Here is a 21,900-nt window from a genome sequence, read left to right on the forward strand (position 1 = left end):
GCGGAGGGTCACGGGACCGCGGGGCGGGGCGGGGCGGAGTCGGGGGCGGGGCGGGGCGGGCCGAGGCGGAAGCGCCCGCGGGGCCCCCGCCGTCCGCGGTCCCGTCCCGCCCCTGCTCCGCCCGGTACTGCCCTCGTCCCGCCGCGCGGGCCCCGGGGGTCAGCGTCATGTGACTCCTGCCCCCGACCTCGAGGCCGAGCCCCGGGGTTCTGTCCGGGCCGCGGCCTCCGGGTGCTGTTGGGGTCAGCGGCCCCCGGAAGCCCGCTGGGAGGCCGGGAGGGGGTTGTCGGGGTATTCGGGTCCGGCCTCCAGGAGGGCGTCGTTCCCGGAGTCGGGATCCCGCGGAGGCGAGGCGAGGCGAGGCGTAGCGCCTGGGTCTGGGGCCCCGGGTGGGGCCGCGCCTGGGTCGGGCCCCGGGTGGGACTCGCTGCGGCCGGCTCGCCCTCCGTCCCAGGCCGCTGGCGCCGGGCGCCATGGGGCCGCTGTGGGCCCTCGCCCTGGCCTCGGCCGTCGGCCTGGCCGCCGCTGGGCCGCCCAACATCGTGCTGATCTTCGCCGATGACCTGGGCTACGGGGACCTGGGCTGCTACGGGCACCCCAGCTCCGCCACGCCCAACCTGGACCAGCTGGCCGCCGGGGGGCTGCGCTTCACCGACTTCTACGTGCCCACGTCCCTGTGCACGCCCTCCCGGTAAGCGGGTCGCTCCCTCGGGCGGGGGGGCGCGTCCGCCCCGGCCTCGAGTCCGTCTCAGCCTCGCCCGGTCCCGCAGGGCCGCGCTCCTGACCGGGCGGCTGCCGGTGCGGATGGGCCTGTACCCCGGCGTCCTGGAGCCCGGCTCCCGCGGGGGCCTGCCCCTGGAGGAGGTGACCCTGGCCGAGGTCCTGGCTGCCCGCGGCTACCTGACGGGGATCGCCGGCAAGTGGCACCTTGGGGTGGGGCCCGACGGGGCCTTCCTGCCCCCCCACCAGGGCTTCCACCGGTTCCTGGGCATCCCGTACTCGCACGACCAGGTAGGAGCCCGTGAGCCCCGGCCCCGCGACCGGCCAGGCCCGCCAGCAGCCCAGCCTCCTGAATGGAACCGCTCCGCCAGGGCCCTTGCCAGAACCTGACCTGCTTTCCGCCGTCCACCCCCTGTGATGGCAGCTGCGACCAGGGCCTGGTCCCCATCCCGCTGCTGGCCAACCTGTCCGTGGAGGCTCAGCCCCCCTGGCTGCCTGGACTCGAGGCCCGCTACGTGGCTTTCGCCCGTGACCTCATGGCTGATGCCCAGCGCCAGGGCCTCCCGTTTTTCCTGTACTACGCCTCCCACGTGAGTGCCCCTGGCCTGCTCCCTCCTGCCCTGCAGCCCTACCCAGTGCTAACCCCTGTCTCCGCCCACAGCACACCCACTACCCCCAGTTCGGGGGGCAGAGCTTCTCCGGGCACTCAGGCCGAGGGCCGTTTGGGGACTCCCTGATGGAGCTGGATGCAGCTGTGGGGGCCCTGATGACAGCTGTGGGGGACCTGGGGCTGCTCGGAGAGACGCTGGTCATCTTCACTGCAGACAACGGGTTTGCTGGCAGGGTGTGGGGAAGTGCTGGTGGGTCCCTCAGCAGCAGTCACTGGGGTCTCCCCATCCTGAGCACTGGCTGAGGATGTAGCGGGACACGGTTGTTTGAGGAGATGCTGGCTGTGTGCTGTGACCCACGGGGCACGCGGGAGGCGGGGGGCCACGAGTACATGGGGTGCTGGTTATTTTCATGCACCGCGTGTAACTCTGGGGTGGGGTCACCAGGGGTCCCCCTGAGTGTCACTGATGGCCCCCTGTGCGTCCAGGCCCGAGACGATGAGGATGTCCCATGGTGGCTGCTCTGGCCTTCTTCGTTGTGGAAAGGGAACCACCTTTGATGGGGGTGTCCGTGAGCCTGCCTTGGCCTTCTGGCCAGGCCACATTGCTCCTGGTCAGTCTCCCGGCCCTCTCCTCATGAACCCCCAGCCCCACCTCCCCGGTCCTGGTGGCAAATGGACTGATCACACACAGCCTTCTGCCTCCAGGTGTGACCCATGAGCTCGCCAGCTCCCTGGACCTGCTGCCCACGCTGGCGTCTCTGACCGGGGCCCCGCTGCCCAACGTCACCTTGGATGGTGTTGATCTCAGCCCCTTGCTGCTGGGCACAGGCAGGGTAGTGCTCACAACCCTGAGACCCTGACTCTACCCCCCCACTCCACAGCTCCTCTGTTGAGTGGCACCCAGGTGGTGCTGCCAGTGGGGTTTCGGGTGGGCAAGGAGCAGCTGCATGTCCAGGGCCTGACATAGGCTGATGGCTCTGGGTACATGCAGGTCAGTGCTGGGGGGCTCTGGCCACCCTGTGATCCCTGACTTTGCCCCCAGAGCCCCCGGCAGTCTCTCTTCTTCTATTCGGCCTATCCAGACGAGGTCCACGGGGTCTTTGCTGTGCGCAGTGGGAAGTACAAAGCTCACTTCTTCACCCAGGGTAATCTCCTCTCCCCGCCCTGCTGATCCCCTGGTAGCCCCAGAGCCTGGCCCCTCCTGTCCTTCTCGCCCTTTGCAGAGACCTGCCCTCCTCCCCAGGCTCTCCCCACAGTGACACCACACCGGACCCTGCCTGCCACGCCTCCAGCCCTCTGACTGCCCATGAGCCCCCACTGCTCTTTGACTTGTCCGAGGACCCTGGTGAGAACTACAACCTCCTGGGAGGAATGGCTGAGGTCGCCCCAGAGGCACTGCAGGCGCTGAAGCAACTTCAGCTGCTCAAGGCCCAGTTTGACGCCACCGTGACCTTCAGCCCCAGCCAGATGGCCCGAGGCGAGGATCCTGCCCTGCAGATCTGCTGTCAGCCTGGCTGTACCCCCCGGCCATCCTGCTGCCACTGCCCTGAGCCCCAGGCCTGAGAGCACTGGCACGGGCCAGCCAGGCCCTCGCCCCACCCAGGCATGTACCTGAGAACGCTAATAACACCAGCTGGTACTCATAGGTGTGATACTGCATCTAATCTTTGTGATAACCCCGAGGTAGGTGCTGTTCTGCCTGCGTTACAAATGAGGAAACTGAGAGCAAGGTCACCGAGCCATCAGAGGTTGGCTGGAATAGGAACACAGGCATCTTGTGATTGTATCGTGTCAGTGCAAGCTCGTTCCTGAGTGTGAGCATGTCCCTTCAAGAAGCCTAGGAAGTGCCCGAGTGCCAGGGGCAGGTCGCGGCAGGCACGAGGGACAGTGGGCAGCGGGCAACGCCAGGGCTCCTATCAGACACCTGTCTGAGGGCGGGAGATGATTTGCACGTTCCAGGTGGGGGTAAGGGGAGATAAGCTTCTGAGGTACTCAGGCCCCGCCTCGGCCTCCACTGAGGCTCCACATTTCCGCCCTCACACACGTTTCCTGTCTCCCACCAGCGACACAGGCATAGCTCAGGTTTGGCTGCATCCCTGCTCAAAGTTCTGCAGGCTGCCCCCAGGCTCAGAATTGAGCTCACACCCCCGAGGGGCCCTGTTCCCGCCGAGGCCTGCCTTCTCCCTGCCCAGCGGCCCTTGGCCCTCGGCATGCTGGCCTGGCTGGCCCCTGCTGGGGTCCGCGTGCTCTGCCCCAGCTGCCCACCTGTGCCACAGAGCCACCTTGTGTGTGTGCTGAGGGCACGTCCACGGATGCCCCCTGTGCTCGCTCAGCGTTGGCTCGATGGGAAGGGCACAGTCTGGGTGCTTTAGGCCCCAGCGTGGGCAGCCACCCACTGCCCTCATAGACCCCCACTGACCCAGTGTTGGGCAGAGGCCCATGGACTAAGAGTGCAGCCTCTCCCTGACCAGCAGAGCCAGTCACAGTCCAATCCTAATTCTTGGTCCAGGAATGGCATGTGACCAAGAGTCCTGGTCAGTGAAGGATCGGGGCAGTCCCACATGACCCCCCATCCAGCATCTTTCCTCGGGGGGCAGTGAGGACGGCGCCGTGCTACCGCTGCCCCAGCCAGCATCACGCAGTAGCCCCGCCGGCATCTCCAGGCCCCTATCTGCAGAGCTCACAGTATAGTGAACCCTTCCTGTTTAAGCCGCTGCTAGTGGTTATCAGTTACCTTCTGCCAAAAGAGGTCTTGCTGGAAGGGGATGTGTGAATGAGATGTGTGGGGCCACGTGGGCGAGCAGGTGGTCTGGAGAGGGGGCCTGTGGCACCGACGCTGAGGCCCACCCCGTCTGCTCCCTTTGGCTCTCCCGTCACTTCTCATCTGCCTTGGGGGCTGCACTGACCACACCCAGGTCCTGCTGCATCTTGGGGCTCCCCCCATAGGGCAGTGGCTTCTTGGGGACCCTTGCAGCCAGTGATGCTGGCAAAAGGAGGGCCCGTGTGCACCTGTGTGAGTGGAGGCCTGGCCCCAGATGAGCCAGGCACGCCCTCCCCCTGCAGACTGCAGCTTCTCTTCCAGTGGGTCATACAGTCACCTCAAGAAGGTTCCAGAGTGATGACTGAGGAACCGGAGCGGGCACGCCATCTGTGCATCCAAAGACCAACTGCCCAGCAAGAACCACACCCACCCTAACACCCATGCACAGCACCAGGCACAGGTGCTTCTCCAGGCCTGCTGCCCACCTGGGTAAGGTTTATTCACCACCCAGTGCCGAGCAGGCTACTGGGGTGCAGATCACCAGAGGGGACCCATCCCTGTTCCCGCAGCGCATCTGGCCTAGCAAGGGATAGGGGCTTCAACCCTGCGATCTCGGGGAATTCGGCACCATAGGCACCCCTTCCTCCTGGGTGGGGGCAGGGGCGCGTGGATGGTGCCCGAGAAGGGTCACTGGGGAACATGAGAGGCTGCAGATGTTCTGACTTGACTGAAGGGTGGAAACGTGAGACGCACGTATACATGGAGCAGTACGGCCACATTCTTATGTCGTCACCTGTGTATTTTCTTCTTCAGTAGAAACGAGAATTTCGCTGAGAAATACCACAGAGGAAGAGTGCGGGTCCTGTAAGAGCATAATAGCTGGGGGGGGGGGGGGGCTTCTCTGCTGGCTGAGATCTGAGGATGGTGTTGAAACCCACCCCCTTGCTCCCGTGGTTTGGAGAGAAGCAGACTCTCACCCTCTTACCCTACTTTTGGTTTTGCTGTGATGCTTTTGCAGGCAGACGTGCTTGTCTCTCATCCTTTCAGCTCCTCATACATCACGTGTGTGTGTGCGCACACTTGCAAACATGCATGCAGGGCTGCCCAGGGGGCTCAGCGGTTTAGCGCCGCCTTCGGCCCAGGGCCTGATCCTGGAGACTCGGGATCGAGTCCCACGTTGGGCTCCCTGCGTAGAGCCTGCTTCTACCTCTGCCTGTGTTTCTGCCTCTCTCTCTCTCTCTCTCTCTCTCTCTCATTCTGTCACTCATGAATAAATAAATAAGATCTTTTAAAAAAAATTTTTTAATGCATGCATACGTGCAGAGACATGCATGTGAGCACATGGCACACGTACATATGCACACATGTTCGTGCGCACGCTCGTCGTGGCCTGAAAGGCTGTCTGCAATGTCCCTGAACTTCCTTTCCTCCCTGCTACTGTTGATTTAAAAAACTGCCCCTTGTCCTGTGAGCTTAAGACTGGTCATTCCCCCGGGCAGTGGCCTCCGGCTCCGCAGAGCCACCGCCTCGGGCCTCCCCTGCCCGGAGCCCAGCCAGGCTGCTTGGAGCGGCTGCCAGCGCACTTCCCCTTAGGTGCGCTGGGGGGAGGAGGGATCCGGGGAGACCCGCTCCCCTCCTCACCTCCTCCCTGCTCACAGGCTGGCCTGTCCCCCAGGTGGCCAGAAGGGGGAGCAAAGGGGCCGTTTCCGCGGGATCCTCCTTAAACTGGCCTCTTCCCTGAGTTTCAAGTACTAGTTAGAGCCTCGCAGGCGATGCCCTGACATCCCGGGGAGCTGTGCCCTAACCTCCCTGCACCCGACAGTCGATCAGGGGTCCCGTGTGTCCTGTCACCTCCCTGACGCCAGGCTGGGGCAGGGCGGGCAGTAACGGAGGAGTGGTTCCCGTGTGTGACCCTTCCTCTGGGTGGCCATGGCCCACCCCTGCCACGGCAAGGAGGGGCAGCCTCAGGTGGTCTCTGGAGAAAGGGACCCGATGGAGAAAGAGGGGCCTGGGGTGCCAGGGGAGCTGACCGGCCACCAGGGCCCTGAAGAGAGCTGTTGTGGGGCGGCCTGGCCCAGGATTCCACAGCGAGAGTGGAAACGTCTCCTCATCATCTTGCAAACCCTGGAACAACGTGGTGCCCCAGGCCTGCCTCCCCAGGGAACCCCCATGCCCATTGGGAACTGCAGTCCCCCTGCAGCCTGGAGGGAGGGCAGTCACCCTGGTGCCGGCCATGACCCAGACATGGGTCCCCAGGTGGTGACCCCTTGTCGTGCCTTTTTTCTACCCTGCAAGTCCCAACACCCTCCCAAGAAATTTCCCTGCGGTTACGTTATCCAGAGTCCGCTCCGCAGCCTGGTGGTGACCACACACTAAGTGATAGAGAAGTTAAGTACTAACCGCACTGTCCTAATCCCAGCACACCTGGGCTGTCAGGAGGCCGACTGGTCCCCTCCAGAGGGCCCGCGCGACGTGCTGGGTTTGGGGCAGGAGATGGAGGATCTCCCCTGGGGATCCACCTGCGCCACCTGCCACCCCACGGGAGGCTGTGCACGCTGGGGAGGGGCCGTGCCTGAACAGCAGGACCTCCATGTCCCCTGCTGCCACCCCAATTGGACTAGCCGCCCGCCCTGGGATACCTCCCCGGGGGTCCTCAAGGAAGGACGGGGCAGGAGCTTGCCCCATCCCTTCTGCGGATGCAAGTGCCGGGGCGGCCGTCTCCCTCCACGGAACCCTCATGCGGGCGCCCCAACAGAGTGCAGGCAGGTCTGGATGATGGCCAAGGGGGGTGCCCCCCACCCTGGGCGGAGGGCGGGGCTCTGTGGGGGCTCCAGGCGCCCGGCCATGTGCCTGCTCCGAATCTGCCCAAAGGAAATAACAAAGTAAATCAAAGTTCCTCTTCTTGCCATCCGCTGAAATGACAGCCGAGGCAGCTTTCAGGGTAAATGGTTGAATCTCTCCTCCGCCAAGCTCCGTGTACAAGGACCTCATTCGCAGGTCGGGAATTCCACAGAGCATGACCTGGGTGGTGGGGTGGGCACACTCCAGGAGCTTCCATGCGACGCGCCAACGCCTGTACACACTCACCTGACCCCTGCGCAGGCCCCGCCCCCCCGTGTCCACACCTGCACCAGGTGAGGCCAGCTCACAGCGGTGGTTTGGGGCTGAGGAGCCAGGTCCCCTACTCTGCTCAGTGCCGAGGCAATGATCCCCAATACCACCTACTTCCCCGTCACCCGCATCCCAGGACGCCGGCCTTGGGTCCCTGCTTGCTGGGTGGAGGAGCATCTTCCCACATGCTCCCTGGTCAGGAGAAGGTGAGAAACACTGCTCAGCACTGAAGGATCAGAAGGCCGGGGGCAGGTCTTCCGACCTCAGCTGTGGCTGGCCAGCGATCCCAGGAAGACCCACTTCCTCCCTCTGCTCTCACCTGCCCGTGAGCTGCTCTGAGGGCGGACGCTGCCCTTTTCATATGTGCCCAATATTTGCCCAATATGTGCCCTCACCCCCCACCCCCAGGGGCCAGAAGCCAGCATGTAAATGTTCCTGCTTCACATCCTTCGGGCGATGGCTCAGGGAGGCCTCGAGTTTGGACTTGACACCGGCTTTTCCTCCCCCGGGCCTCCCTCCTGCCTACACCTCACTGGGGCCTAAGACCAGCTGCGGGCCCCTGTGCCCTTGCTCCTCCTCCTGCCTGAACCTGAGCGAAGCTGGAAGGGACAGCAGCCCGCAGGCAGTCCCAGGACCAGGCACCCGGTCACAGGGTCACAGGGTCAGCTATCCTCCAGCAGCTTCTAGCAGCCCAGCCAGCCTGGACCCCCCTCCTCGGCTGGTCGGACCCTGGGGTTTCCCTAAGGGCTGAACGCTTAGTGTCACACCTATTACATTGCCATCCAGAGAGAATGGTGTTCTGCACATGTAGGATCCAGAATCCAGTGTGTACGTAAGTTGGTTGTACCTTATTAAGTTTATTTTCAGGGCCGCCTGGATGGCTCAGCCATGGAGCGTCTGCCTTCAGCTCAGGGCGTGACCCCCCAAGTCCTGCCTCGGGCTCCCTGCATGGAGCCTGCTTCTCTCTCTGTGTTTCTCATGAATAAACAAAATATATATTTTTTTAAATTTATTTTATTTTATTTTATTTATGATAGGCACACAGTGAGAGAGAGAGAGAGGCAGAGACACAGGCAGAGGGAGAAGCAGGCTCCATGCACTGGGAGCCCGACGTGGGATTCGATCCCAGGTCTCCAGGATCACACCCTGGGTCAAAGGCAGGCGCTAAACCGCTGTGCCACCCAGGGATCCCACAAAATATATTTTTTAAATTTATTTTCAGATCTGTTTCATCCTTTTTCTTCCTGCTCAAACATTTCTGAATCAGGAATTTGTGGGTCTGGGTTTCATAACTAGAGACTCACTGTGCGTAGACCGTCTTTCACTGCACAAAGCTCATTGCATGGTGACCTCGGCTACTTTGCTTTAATCCTCTTGCCTTAAATTTTTCATTGGGTCCCTCGATCTCTCTGGTCACAGACAAAATAAAATAAGAATCCATATATAGAAAGGGGGAAAAATAACGAAAATACCAGCAAGAGTTGTCTTTGAGTAAACACGAGGACTTTACCTTCCATTTTCTGCAGGTTCCAAGATTTCCATCATGACCATGAGCTCTTTATAACGGAAAAGTAATACTTTAAAATAGAGAAATTCTACTTTGTATAATGTTTTTAAGAGTGGTGATGAATACACACTTACCCGAGCGTTGTGTTCAGCCTGCCCGGAGGGCAAGTTCACACATCCTTACCCAAGTCCTAACAAGGGTACTTTTACTGTGGTCAGATTTTTTGTTTGTAATGAATATCTTTGCTTTTTTTTATTTTTGGTTTTTCCGTGGTTGTTTCTATTTGCATTTACGGATCTCTAATAAGCACCTATAATACTTTGGAAACAATGAAGACATGCTTGTGCAGGAATAAAGGGAAGAGAAGCAGGGACTCGCGTTCACTCTTTTTCAACACGTAGTTTCCAGCACAAGCTCTGCAGATTTATTTTCCCGTAATAGCATAACAAGTATTTTCCATATTACTTTTTCATATGTGCCCAATATTTCAATTAGGTACATATATACCTTTAGTTGGTCAAAATTTAGATGATTTTTATGCTTTCAATATTTTAAACAAGAATGTGCACAAAGGTTTTCATTTAGGGTGCTGCCCTGAGCCAGGTTTCCAGAAGTCAGAGTCCTGACATGAGAAGCCCGCTCCCTACACGGGCTCCGAGGACTCAGCATTCGCGCCAAGCACTGTACCGGCTCCAGGAGGAGAGGGCATCCGCCTCACCCCTACTCGCCTGGACTCATATTTCTCAGCCTCTGCCAGGGCAGGAGGCAGGAGAGACATCCCACCCAGCTCCAAGGCTCCGGGCCCTCCAGCACCCAGGAGGACAGGTCTCCCAGCAAACTAGACAGGACAGGAGGTGCCCATAGGAAGCTCAGAAATGGTGCGCAGGGGAGGGGGTGCTGAGAGGGGCAGGGACAGGGCAGTCTTGATAGGGAGCCACTGCAGAGGTTAAGACGGAGCATGCTGCCCAGGGTTCTGTTTAAAAATTCATCAGGTCACAGGTGCAGGTTGAGGTAGGGAGCCTGGAGGCTTCTGATGCTCAAAGGAGGAAATTCCAGGCCACGTGGAGGGGAGTGGGGGACAGCCTTGGCCGTGACAATGGGGGTGGAGGTGGCAGCAGTGTGGGTCTGGTTCAGGCACCAGAGAAAATAAATAAAGCATAACACCCAGAACATAGCTAACCAGGAGCCGGCGCGTAAACGCTTGTGGGAGTGGCGTGGCCGTGGCCCCCGAGCTGTCGCTGCGTCTACACCGCAGCCCTCTCACCAGGGTCCTTGCTGGCACTTGGCAAAGCACTGGCCCCTGCCTGGCTGCGGGAGCGGCCCTGGAGGCCCGCCGGGGCTGGTGGGCTAATGCCCGGTGCGCGCAGGCCAGCTGAGTCATCCGCTCGGAGAGCCCAGGATGGAGCAGGGACCCGGTCCACGGGAGCTGAGCAAAAGAAGCCGGGGCCCAGGGTGCAAGGGAGCTGCGCGGGAAGGGTCCCCCAACAGGGAGCAGCTCCAGGGAAAGGACCAGCCCAGGGGGACGGTTAATGACAGGGAGAACTGGCGAAGCTTGGAGGAGCTGGGGAGGGGCGGGGCACCCCGCTGACCCAGGGCAGGAAGTGCAGGGAGCAGCTGGGGCCCACGGACACAGCCCAGGCCCCGACCGCGCTCCCTGCACGGGTGCGAGTCTCAGACATGCACATCCAGGGCTCTGCCTCTTTCCAGCTCGAATCCGTGGGGGAGTTTCCTCACACATTCTCTCTTCCTGACGGTGGGGTTGGACCGTCTGGGGGCAGCTCCACACGCGGCGCGTCTGCTGCAGGACCTGTGGGTGCACCTGCCGATGCCCGGGCCACACACAGGCCGCCACGTGAGTGGAGACAGTAGCTTTAAGTTCATATGTAGGGAATCCGTCCTTCCCTTGGCTCACGCTTCAGAGCCTTCATCTTCTGCAGCACTGGGCTCCGCTTCGGGGGTGGGGGCACCCAGACCACCCTCAGGAAGGCCGGCCTCAGCACCCGAGGGCTGGGCTCGCCCGGGGGGCCGGGGGCCAGGATAGCCCTTTCTCTGGAAGATTCCATCCACAGCAACATAAAGCATAGTGACACATAGCCACCCCTTCCCCTTTGGCTTTCTGGGGAGAATTTTTTAAGTGCCAGTTTTAAGATCTGAGCATTGTGGCCCCTGTTTCTCACACACACGCTCACAAGCGTGCGTATCCACAGGCACTGTCCAGTGGGAGCCCTGGTGCAGCTTGAAGGAACACAGTGTGACCACCGCCCTCTGCGCACCCGTCCCCCACTGGCCGATCAGGTGCATGCAGGGAGAACCCCTGGGGGGCCCGGGGCATGATTTCGGGGAGCACTGAAGGGGTGAATCTTCCCAGGAACCTTCTCACGTCCCTACCGCCATGGGCGGCGCCTGGACCCCCGGCCCCCTACCTGGGCCCCCCCCGCCCCCCCGCAGAAACAGCCAGTGTCACACCAAGCAGAGAGTTTATTGAGGTGCTAGACTGCGGGGAGTGTTTGCAGCGGCAAAGCAGACGCTGGTGTGGCCAGGGCCAGGGTAGACACCCTCCTCCTAGCATCTGGGGCTCAGGGTAAGCATCAAGAGCTACTCCTAATCTCCCCCAGGACCCTTCTGGGGAACCCCTCCCTGCTTCCCCCTGAACTCCATGTGGGGCAGTATTAAGCGGGGTCCTTCTCTTTGTTCCTGTGGTCAAGGATGGGATAATCCCTTGAGATTCACTATAAAAATTAAAATTCCTTTATAAATCACAGGGGAGGGTTGGGAGGGGATCACCTGGGAGCCTGGTGCCACCAGTCACCTAGAGCCTCGCCTTCCTCTACAATCCTCCCAGTTCTGACCCCAAGTAAAGAGCAGAGGATGAGAGATCGCAGGCACAGAGAGGGACAGACAGAAATGAGGAGATGGGTCGGGGGGTGGAAGAAGGTGACACAGAGAGGAGGAACGGATCAGAGGGAAAGAGGAGAGGACTCCCCTCCCCCGCAGCCCCGGGGAGCAAGGAGGAAACGCCCTGGACATAAGCTCCCACGTGCCCCCAGTCCAGTTCTTGCAAAGCCGTGGCGGCTTCCGGAGACGCGGCCAGCCCAGCTGCATGGACAGCAGGACAGCGGCGGGGCTACTCCAGGTAGATGTCCTCTGTGGGGCAGGCGTATTCCAGGTGCTCCTGGTAGTACTCTAGGAAGGCGCGGCTGGGGGGAGAGAGTCGTCCAGCAGCCACTCGGGCCGCGAGTCGCTCCGCCCGGGCCTGCCCATCACCCCCGGACCCCATTCCTCAGCTCTTCAGGCCCGGGGGTCACAGGGTAATTGCCACCTCCACCCACTTTCCACTCTGCACCCCTATTGCTTGTCATCACCGCCCTCATCCCTGCCCCAACTCTCCAGCCCACACCAGGCCTTCCTCCCTGACCTCGCCTCCTGGCCAATCTTCCTGCCCCGCTTACCCCACACTCTGGGCCACGGGCCGCATGGACTCCTGGGAGACAAAGACGTGGCAGGCAAAGCGGCTCAGCAGAGGGTGTTTGGTGATGAAGCCAAAATAGCTGCAGGAGGGTTGGTGCGGAGGGGCATCAGAGCCCAGACCCACGCCTCAGGCCCCCCAGAGGTCCGGAGGCAAGACTCAGGAGCAGAGGGCTCGGGAGGAGAGTGGGGGTGGGAAAACGCGTGGGTCACAGGAATTCAAGATGTGAGGGTGGCCTTTTGGGGTCTAGTCCAAGCACAGTGCTAGCACCAAGAGGAGTGAGCGACCTGTGTTCACTTCTGCAGGACGGGGTGGCCCCCGCCCAGAGCCGCCCCGGGCCAGAGACAGAGCCTCCTTCCTGCCGCCCGGACGTGAGTCGCCCAGCCTGCCGGCCCCACTCGCGTCCTGCCAACTCCGCAGCTGTTCCCGAGCTCCGACCGCAGAACCGCCTTCGCAGAGAAGAAACTCGCGCCCCGGCTCCGTTTGGATTTGTAGCCACTGCCCCACCTCGGGCTCACTCAGACCTCTCCTAACCTGCCTCATCCTGTCCATCTAAGACGTTCACAAAAGTCGTCGCCCAGAGGGAGGGCTTGTGGGCACCCTGCGCCGCCAGCCCCGCCCGCACCAGGCTGCACTAGGGTTTCAGGGGCACCAGACGGGCATGCGCCCGGCAGTGTCACTGCCAGGACGGCGTGCTCACGTCCTCCGTGATCAGCCTGGTCTCAACGGCTGAGTTCAAAGAACCGCACGCACAGCCACCAGCCCTCGGACGCCGCTCACCAAGCCCCAAGCACAACAGCACCTTGATCACTAAGCACAGACGCCTCCTGACGGCCTCTGATCGGCCCGTCTCTGGATGGTGGAGGGGAGGACACACGCCAGTCCGGGATCTTACAGGCCACACTCTCCAAGTTCACCAGACACAGCGTGTCCAGCACGCCCGGGGTCTACTGCCTACTTCCTGAGGAAATGCGGTCATGACTCAAGTGTTCGCCTCACACTGTTTCATTAGAGCCTCCTACTGTGAGGGCCTGGGTTGCTCCCGAAGGAACCAGCACTAGGAAGGCCCGGGGCCAGACAGCAGCCCCACGCCCCCTCCCGTCCGCCTCCACCTGATCCCGATCAGCTGGTCTGACCATCTTTCTCTCACGGGCTTGCACTGGGATCAGTGTGCAGGTGTCTAGGCCTGAGCTCGTGCAGCCCAGGTCTACACAACGATCCAGGTTGTTTGCCCTCTTGTTAAGGTCACCCTCAGCCCACCCTGCGCGGCTGGGGTTCCCCGTGCACGCCCGCCCCCGTGGAGCCCACCCGCGCGCCTGGGGTCCCCCTGCACTGCAGCCCGCCCCTGCAGCACCAGAGCTGCCTGCTGTTTGGTCTGAGCCCTGGCACTCTCCTCCTGCTGGGAAGCCTGCAAAGCAGCATCTCCCTCCTCGGTGGAAAAACAACCAAACAGGGCTGCGACCCCGCTGAGGGTTAACACCACACCCAGACCGCAAAGACACAACACACGTGCTGGACTCAAGCTCTGTCCCAGGCCTCAGTGCCCTGCCGCTGTGTTGTTCTACCCCTCACCTGCCCTCCAGGTAGGTTGCTTCCTGTGACACCCCGTGGGAGCTTGGGGAGCCCCCGCCTGGCCCAGCCTTTCCGTTACTCCTATTTCCTTCCTTGAGGGCACTAGGACCAGCGGGCCGGGGCCGGGCTGGGCAGGCAGCCTGCGGCTCGGCCAGCTGGTCACAACACCGGCTCTCTCGCTCCCTTCCGTCCTGCCCCTTCTCGCTCTGCCTGCCTACCTGTTCACCTCGGCCACCGTTACCCACCTGCCCCCAACTGAAGCTCTCCCTCCACGGCTCCTTCCCACTCCAAACCCATGTAACAAATGGCCACTTTGATCTCACTGCATCTGCAATTAAATGCCGTGTCTCTAGGATGTCAGGCCCATCCACTCCATGCTGCCGCTCGGTGTGTGGGTCACTCTCTGCCCGTCATCGGGGTGGCATGTCACCCTGGATTCTCCCTCCAGGTCACCCTGTACATCCAACCAACCCAGCTCCTGCCTGTCCCGCCTCCTGAATGCGTTCAGGACGCTGCACGTGCCTGACCTGCGGCACCTGGATCCGTGTGCCCTGCACAGCAGCCAGAGCCGGCCTATCAAACTGGCTGAGTCATCCCGTGACTCCACTGCAAGTGGACTCAGGTACAGAGTTCTGACAGCCCCCGGGAGCCCGCTGTCCCTCACCACAGCCCCAGCTCAGCTGGCTCTCTGCCGACATCCACCTCGTTCCATACCCATCTTCCAAGCTTGCAGAGTGGCCTTTCGTCCCTCCCTGGGTCCCGGAGGACTCACCCCCTGGCAGGTCTGCTCCCTGGAGCCCTGTACAGACATCTGCCAGCGCTACTACAAGTCTGTGTTTCCCCACCCAGACCAGGTGACAGCTCTTCTGATCCGTGTCTCCCAAGCCCAGTGCAGGGTGGCAGCCGCGTGGGTGCGGGTGGGGCAGTCAGGCGGGGCGGGGGCTGTGTATGAGCAACTCTCAGGGTTGTGGGGACTCGGGAAGGTAGGGCTCTCACCAGCTGTTGCGGGGATGGCAGCCACAGAAGGAAATGTTCTTCATCTGGAAGAAGTGACTGCAGTGCTGGACCTGGAACACAGGTGGCAGGCAGTGCCGGTGAGAGGCGGGGTCTGGGGCTGCCTGTGTACCCCTGCCAGACACCCCTCCGTCAGACCCCCAGCCGCCCCCGCATCAGGCCCCTACACTCCCACCTCAGGTCCTCCACTTAGACTCAGCTTGACCCCCCGAAGGGAAATCTCAAGGTCACAGGAGGCAGGAGGACGCAGGTGGACGGTCAGCTTCCGGGCAGTAGCAATCTGGGGAAGAGGTTAGGGGAGGGATGGTCTCAAGGGCCCTCAAGTGTGTCCTTCCATCCCCTCTGTGCAACATGTCACAGGAGGGAGGCAGACTCTTGGCCGTGACTGGAGAAGACATGAGCCGGGGGGATCTCAGCCATTCCTCAGGCTCAGGACCGGCTGGTCACCTCTCTGCACAAAGCCTGCCACTTGCCTCTGTTCCTCCAGACAGGACCATGGCTCCCACAAGCCCTGGCCTCCTCGCTGCCCATCCCACGAGCTACAGGGCTGTCCTGTTCTCTGGAGCTTTCCTACTCAATCACGGGGCTGGTAGATGGGCAGGCTCACTAAATGTCTACCAGGTGAATGAATGAGTGATTGAACCAATGACTCCCAGGAAAGGATCTGAGAGTTGGTCTTGATTGGCAGACAAAACAGCATGGCCTGAGGGCAAGAAAGGGCCAGCAAGACACCCACAAAGCTGCCATAGAGCACAGGTGGCAGAGTACGGTGGAGGCAGAGACACCGACGTGACAGGGGACAGCTGCCAAGCTCTGCCCTAGGCCTGTCTGCCCAGGCCTCTGACTCAGAGCGGGGATCCCTGGCCACCCAGGCTCCCAAGGCACTGTGTGGACCCTCCGTGGTCACAGGCCTGGGACCTCCAGAGGCTGAGCCAGCCGATGGGGTTGAGCTGGACCCCTGCCTCCAGACTGACCTTCTGCATGGCTGCACACAGGATGCCATTGCCCTGGTGGCAGGGCACCTCTACAGAGCCCAGGAACTGCACGTCAAAGCGCTCCACCCAGCAGGGACTCCTCTTGCTCCCTGGGGAGAAGGGGGTGTCATCAGGCAGAGGGGGCAGGGGCAGGCTGGGTGACCAGCCACCCCCAGGGACGGGACCTCACCCAGCAGGTCCTTGGCAGGGCCGGGCACTGCATGGGCGTAGAAGGCAGGGAAGACCCCACGCTCCCCCGTGCGCATGTTGAAGCCACGGAACCAGAAGTCATCCTCCTCGGCCTCCACCAGCACGGGGTCGTCCACGTCCAGCTCCAGCTCATCGGGATGGCGAGGGATGAACCTGAGAGCAGGTCAGAGGCGGGAGGCCACCGGTGGAGGGGTGGAACACAGTGGGCTGCATCCACCCAGGTCCCAAGCTGTGTGCAGGCTGGGGCTGGGGACGACCCCCCACAACCATGAGAAGGGCTGTACCTGAAGACAGCCCGATGGGTTTGTTCCTTCTCCTCCCCGTTGACCAAGCAGGAGAAGAGGCCAAAGGATTCGGTGCCTGGGACACAGAGACGGGGCAAGACAGAGGCTCAGGAGGCAGAGGGGGAAAGTCCTTGCAGGCCCGGCCTCCCTACACCTGCGGAGCACCTGGCTTGTCCCGACTCTGGGAGGGGAGCACGGCCCTCCCCAGCCCAGCCCGCACCCTGCACCCTCCACCCTGCGGAGACCTGGGGTTGCCCCAGGCCCGCATCCGTGACCACCCGAGATGCCCAGGCCACCCGGGCCGCCCCGGGACCGCCTCCCGCTCACTGGAGGAACGAGATGTGCTGTTGACAAAGACGTTGAGGAACTTCTTGGAGAAGGTAAGGTCGGGGCTGTCTGGGGAGGCATCCTCGGGGCCCTGGTCTCCCAGCAAGGTGGCAGCCGTGTCCTCCTCGCTGGCCTCGCCGCTGTCCTCCGAGCTGTCGTCCCCCAGGCCCGCGCAGCGCCGCAGGCTCACCAGCTCCAGCTGCGTGTGCTCGTCCACCACCAGTGTGTACTTGACCGCGTCGTACACCAGCGAGGCGTCCAGCGTTGCCGTGGGGCCCCGGGGTCTGCCCCCGGGGCGCCCGGCCTTGGCCTGGGCGGCAGCCTCGTCCTCCTCATCCTCTTCATCCTCCTCCGAGCAGGCGGCCGAGCAGGCGCGGCCTGGGCGGGTGCCGCGGCCCGCAGCGGCCCACAGCGGCGTGATGGTGTCACGCGTGGGGTTGCTGAGGAAGAGGCAGGGCCCAGGCTGCGCGGGGCCGGGCCGCGGGGCGGGGGGCTCCGGCGGCGGCGGGGCGCACAGCGTCTCCATGTCCAGCAGCTCCACGCCCGGGCCCCCCACGCACCCCGCGCCTCCCGCCCCGCCGGCCGGCGACACGGGCTCCCCGGGGGGACGCGAGGCGGGGGACAGGCACTGGCCGGGGCAGCGGATAGGCGAGGAGCCCTCAGAGATCATGCGGCTCACGAGGTTGCTGAGCAGCCAGGGCGAGTCTGCGTCCTCGCTGAGGTCCGGCTCCGACTCGGAGCCCGACTCATACTCGCTGTTGGTGTCGTCGGGGCCCACGGGCAGGAAGGCGGGGCGGCGCGGGGGCTCGGGCTCGGGCTCGGGCTCGGGCTCGGGTTCGGAGGCGGGCGACGAGGCCTCCTCGATGGAGTTGGTGAGGTGCGAGGAGCGGCCACTGCTGCTGCTGCCGCCGTCGCTACTCAGCTCCAGCTCCGTCTCCGAGATGGACGAGATCATGCGCCCCAGGCGGGCGCCCACTGCGTCCTCCGAGTCGGAGCCCGGCGACGACAGCTCCTGGCTGCTGCGCCGGCCCCCGCGGCCCCCGCTCGAGCGGCTGCCCAGGTCGGCCTCGATGCCCGGGTCGGAGGATGGCGAGGCCCCACAGGGCACGGGGGCATCCGCCCGCCGGTTCCCTTCGCAGTCGCAGCCTGGGTGCATGGGCGACTGCGCCCCACAGGGGCTCGCGTCCGTGGGCTGCAGGGAGGCGGGGGGCTCTGCGGGGCCGGAGTGGGGGTCAGCAAGACCACCGGGGCCCCTCTCCTCCCTCCTCTGCCGCCTGTGACCCCACACTGGCACCACGGCCCTGCTCACCTCTCAGGGGCTCCTGGGGAGGCGAGCACAGCGCGGTCTCCTGCCAGGAAGCTGGAGGCGCAGGGGCAAAGCCTCCGTTGTTGTTCAGGGAGTCCTGGGGCACGCGGGGGAGCAGAGAGAGTGGGGTTCAGGAGGGTGTCCAGCTCTCAGGCGCAGGCGGGCGGCCTTGGGGATCCGAGGCCCAGACACTGGAAGCCCAGGTTAACTCCAGGATGCTGCGAGTGGGTCTGGGTGCTCACCTGGGCTCCCAGCGTCGTCAGGTGGAGCGTGGTGGGTCGGTTCTTGTGGGGTTCCTCCAGGGAGGGGGAGGGGATCAGGGCCTCTGGGGCAGGGGCCTCCGAGCCAGGGCCTCCTCCCTCCTTGCCCTCTCTGACTCCTTCCTCCTCATCCTCCTCCTCTTCCTCCTCTTCCTCCTCCTCTTCTTCCTCTTCCTCCTCTTCATTGTCATCGATCATCTCAAACTCCTGGAAGTCATCCTGGAAGGAGCAGATGGGGTGAGGCTGCTCCGAACGTCCCAGGGAGAGACTGTCCTGCAAGAAGGAGGGATAGGCAGAGTGGGCCAGAGCTCAGCAGTGACTTGAGGTTCCAGCTGCCAGGAAAGGGGAAAGCAGAAAGCTAGAAGTTAGAGAAGGCTCAGTTTACTCTGCTCCCCACCAACGCAGCAGTTTTGTTTTGTTTTAATTTGCTTAAGATACAAAAAAGATCACTCCGGTTCTTGAGAAGAGCCCAGACTTCTAAGCTTAAGCGACAGAGATCCTCGGAGCGGCCCGTCCACTCGCCACCCTCACGTTCTCCCCAAACCGCATCACATTTGACACCAACACTCCTTCCTTCATGGCATTTTAACCCAATTCGCAATTACTTTACACCCCACCCCACCCCCAAGCTGCAAGCCCCCCTACGGAAGGGCCATGTCCACACTGTGTGCTGAAACACCCTACCCTTAGAACAGGACTTTGCCTACAGATGCTAAGTGGAATGCATTAAGACAAACCAGAACCAGGATTAACCAAGCTTGCACCAACCTCAGGGTCTTTGACACGGTTGATCACTTTGCCAGCAACTCCTCTCCTCCATTCTCTACCTCCCTTATCTGCCCAGGTACATCTAGTCTTCCTAAGGGCAAGGTTGTGTGCCATTTCCACTGGAGAGTCTTCCCTGAAGGCCTCAGTCTCTGTTGGGTTCCCTCCCCCCTCATTGCACCAGAGTGTCCTCTCATTGGAACCCGGTCCTTGGCCTGCAGGCAGCCAGCCAGCATCTCTTACATGTCTTTCTTCCCCACTGAGTTAGAAGCCCCCAAGGGCAAGGGCCACACCTGTCCCATTTTCCTTCCACACACCTGGAAGCCCCCGGCACTTTCCACATGGCAGAAACGTTCTTAAATGAATGAAAACAGAAACATGCAGAGACAGGGAGGGGGTGGAGAAGCAGGAGATGGGGGGAGAAAAGATCTCAGGGGTGGAGACATAAGGCAGATAGATGGAGACTTGAGAGGTGGGGAGAGGGCTGGGAAGGAGACAGCTGAGGTGGCAGCAGGAAGGGGTGAGGTCTTCCTAAAGAGTGGTCTGAGGACACACGTGAGACCAAGCTAGCCCAGTGACAGGGGCCAGGCAGAGAATGCTGGGGATGGCCCTCTGTGGACGGTGAACAGTCTGAGAAAAAGAGAGGCGTGATACCAAGGAGGACCCTGGGCCAGGAGGCCAGAAGCGGGAGGGCAACCAGATTTCTCATTTCAAGGCTGAACTCAGGCCCACCCTCAAACTCCACGTTTGAGGAGGTTCTCTCTGGAGAGGGTTCCATGCCCCCCAGCCCCTTGCCCACCTTCTCGCAGTGGTCCGAGTCATAGCTGAGGCCCAGGCCACAGTCATCGGTGATCTCAGACAGGTCCTCATCATCGAATTCTTCCAGGCTTATGTCCTGGGGAGGCCTGGGAGAGGGGACCACGGTCAGAGAGCAAGGTCAGGGCTCCCAGGAGAGCCACCAACCCTGGACTCCCTCCCTGCCTGGAAGCCGGTCCTAAGGAGGGACCCCCTCCCCCAACTGCAAGGACCCATGGGCTCCAGAAACCCCCCTCACCGAGCCACATCCTGCCATCACCTAGACCCCCAAGTTCTACTCTTCCACGGATTCCTCCCACCATCGGAGCCATGATCAGCCCAGGGGAGCCACTGGTCCCCTCAATCCTCCTCCAGCTCCTCCTCTCGGAGAGAGTCAGCAGCCTCTCCTCCTTGCTCCAGGCCCCTCTGGGTCACAGCTTCAGCCCCAGGGGAGTCAGATGGAGCAGAGTGGGGGGAGGGGGAGCTAAAGCTGCAGCGGCGGTGGCCTGGAGGGGGTGGGCAGGTAGGGCTGCTCTGGGAGCAGAGTCTACCGGCCACTTTGTCTCCCCGCTCCTGCCCAAGACCAGTCTACACCCAGAGGTCCAACAATCTCCCCACCTCAGGCCCTTCCCCCAAGGGCTCCAGCTGGGTCTCCGCTCTCTCCCTTCCTGAGCCCCACAAGGCCGAGAGACAGGCCTCTACGGAAGAGAGGCCCAGCAAGGCCGAAGGACACTGCCAAACCCAGAAGGTGGCTCAGCATCCTGCCCCTCGGAGGCTCAGCCCCGCTCCTCCACCCTTGAGGGGTCAGCGGCAGGGGCTGGGTGCGGCCCTGGGGCCCGGCAGGATGTGGGTGCGGCACCGGTCCTTAGGGCCATAAAAAGGGGTGAGGGTGGGACAAAAATAGAGATCCTGAAGGGAAGGAGGATGGGGACAGGTGAGAGGCCGTAGGGGCGGAGAGGGTCCCCAAAGGTGATGGGGGTGGGGTGGCAGGCCCTGGCGCGGGAGGCTGTGGGCTGGGTCGGGCCGGGGGCTGCCGGATGGCAAGGGCCTGCCAAGGCCGGGGCGCCGGGGTGCGTACCTGCAGCCTGGCGGCGACAGCGAATGAAAGGTGGAAAGAGAAAACATCTCCGCCCGATCCGCCATCTTCTCCGGGGAGAGGCCTGCCGACTGCGGCGGGGGAGGGGTGCGGGGAGCCGCGGCCCCGCTCGCCCTCCGTCCTCCCTCCCTCGCCGTCCAGCCCTCCCCGAGTCACCTCGTGACCCGCCCTGCGACACCCCGCCCGCGACACACCTCGACACCCCGCCAGGACACCGCGGCGGGCGAGCGGCGCCGCAGGGGAGGGGAGGGGAGGGGAGGGGAGGGGAGGGGAGGATCCGGGAGCAGGGAGGGGCGGGGGCGGCGGGCAAGCTGGTTGGAGGAGACGAGATGGTTTGACCGAGAGGCTCAGCTTCGGCTTCTTGGGGGGCGGGGGAGGCGAGGCGCGGACTGGCGGCGGGTGGGGGGTCAGGTCCGCGGACAGGAAGCCCTGCGGAGGGATGAGGGGGGCGCAGCGGGCCGGGGCTGCAGAGCCCTGGCTAACCGGGGGCCCGGCCTGGTCCCGGGGGCTGCAGGAGCCCTGGCTAACGGGGGGCCCGGCCTGGTCTCGGGGCTGCAGAGCCCTGGCTAATGGGGGGCCCGGCCTGGTCTCGGGGCTGCAGAGCCTGGCTAACGGGGGGCCCGGCCTGGTCTCAGGGCTGCAGAGCCCTGGCTAACGGGGGGCCCGGCCTGGTCTCGGGGCTGCAGAGCCTGGCTAACGGGGGACCCGGCCTGGTCCCGGGCTGCAGAGCCCTGGCTAAGTGGGGGGCCTGGCCTGGTCTCGGGGCTGCAGGAGCCCTGGCTAAGTGGGGGGCCCGGCCTGGTCTCAGGGCTGCAGAGCCTGGCTAACGGGGGGCCCGGCCTGGTCTCCGGGCTGCAGAGCCCTGGCTAAGTGGGGGGCCCGGCCTGGTCTCAGGGTCGCAGGAGCTGTCCGCCCCGGGGGTGCTGAGCAGGCCCGCCCCGGGCGCCTCCTGAAACGCGAGCTGCAGGAGCTGTCCCTCCCACGGGGTGCTGATCGGTGCTGGACAGAGGCATCTGACCAAGGGTCGCTGATCCCGCTGGATTCCAACGTGATGGAACTTTTGGTGCACAGTACACTGTGCAGAGGTACTGACGGACCTGGGGTGATGACCCTGAGGCCATG

General features: G+C 62.9%; 2 protein-coding genes across 2 annotated transcripts; one reads left to right on the forward strand and one right to left on the reverse strand.

Annotated features, from left to right (window-relative positions):
- Positions 1-79: 79 nt before the first annotated feature.
- Positions 80-2,975, forward strand: ARSA (arylsulfatase A). The gene is made up of 8 exons (XM_072843382.1): positions 80-691; positions 771-1,011; positions 1,092-1,310; positions 1,382-1,551; positions 1,817-1,941; positions 2,036-2,163; positions 2,373-2,475; positions 2,574-2,975. The coding sequence occupies exons 1-8, from the start codon at positions 474-476 to the stop codon at positions 2,891-2,893; spliced, it is 1,524 nt and encodes a 507-aa protein (XP_072699483.1). The 5' UTR covers positions 80-473; the 3' UTR covers positions 2,894-2,975.
- Positions 2,976-11,169: 8,194 nt separating this feature from the next.
- On the reverse strand, positions 11,170-20,993 carry MAPK8IP2 (mitogen-activated protein kinase 8 interacting protein 2). Its single transcript, XM_072843372.1, has 12 exons — positions 20,761-20,993; positions 19,687-19,792; positions 18,105-18,395; positions 17,866-17,959; positions 16,557-17,768; positions 16,230-16,305; positions 15,926-16,098; positions 15,736-15,845; positions 14,937-15,041; positions 14,744-14,814; positions 12,159-12,257; positions 11,170-11,906 (listed from the first exon to the last, which is right to left on the reverse strand). The coding sequence occupies exons 1-12, from the start codon at positions 20,823-20,825 to the stop codon at positions 11,834-11,836; spliced, it is 2,475 nt and encodes an 824-aa protein (XP_072699473.1). The 5' UTR covers positions 20,826-20,993; the 3' UTR covers positions 11,170-11,833.
- Positions 20,994-21,900: the final 907 nt, after the last annotated feature.

Source organism: Canis lupus, chromosome 11 (assembly GCF_048164855.1).
Source record: "Canis lupus baileyi chromosome 11, mCanLup2.hap1, whole genome shotgun sequence".
Lineage (NCBI taxonomy): Eukaryota > Metazoa > Chordata > Mammalia > Carnivora > Canidae > Canis > Canis lupus.

Coding starts and splice junctions, on each gene's coding strand:
- MAPK8IP2 (XM_072843372.1), bottom strand. CDS start 20,825: ATGGCGGATCGGGCGGAGATGTTTTCTCTTTCCACCTTTCATTCGCTG. Junction 19,793..20,760: donor CTGTCGCCGCCAGGCTGCAG/GTACGCACCCCG, acceptor CCCCTCTCCCAG/GCCTCCCCAGGACATAAGCC. Junction 16,306..16,556: donor CAGCACATCTCGTTCCTCCA/GTGAGCGGGAGG, acceptor TCTGTGTCCCAG/GCACCGAATCCTTTGGCCTC.
- ARSA (XM_072843382.1), top strand. CDS start 474: ATGGGGCCGCTGTGGGCCCTCGCCCTGGCCTCGGCCGTCGGCCTGGCC. Junction 692..770: donor TCCCTGTGCACGCCCTCCCG/GTAAGCGGGTCG, acceptor CCGGTCCCGCAG/GGCCGCGCTCCTGACCGGGC. Junction 1,311..1,381: donor TCCTGTACTACGCCTCCCAC/GTGAGTGCCCCT, acceptor CTCCGCCCACAG/CACACCCACTACCCCCAGTT.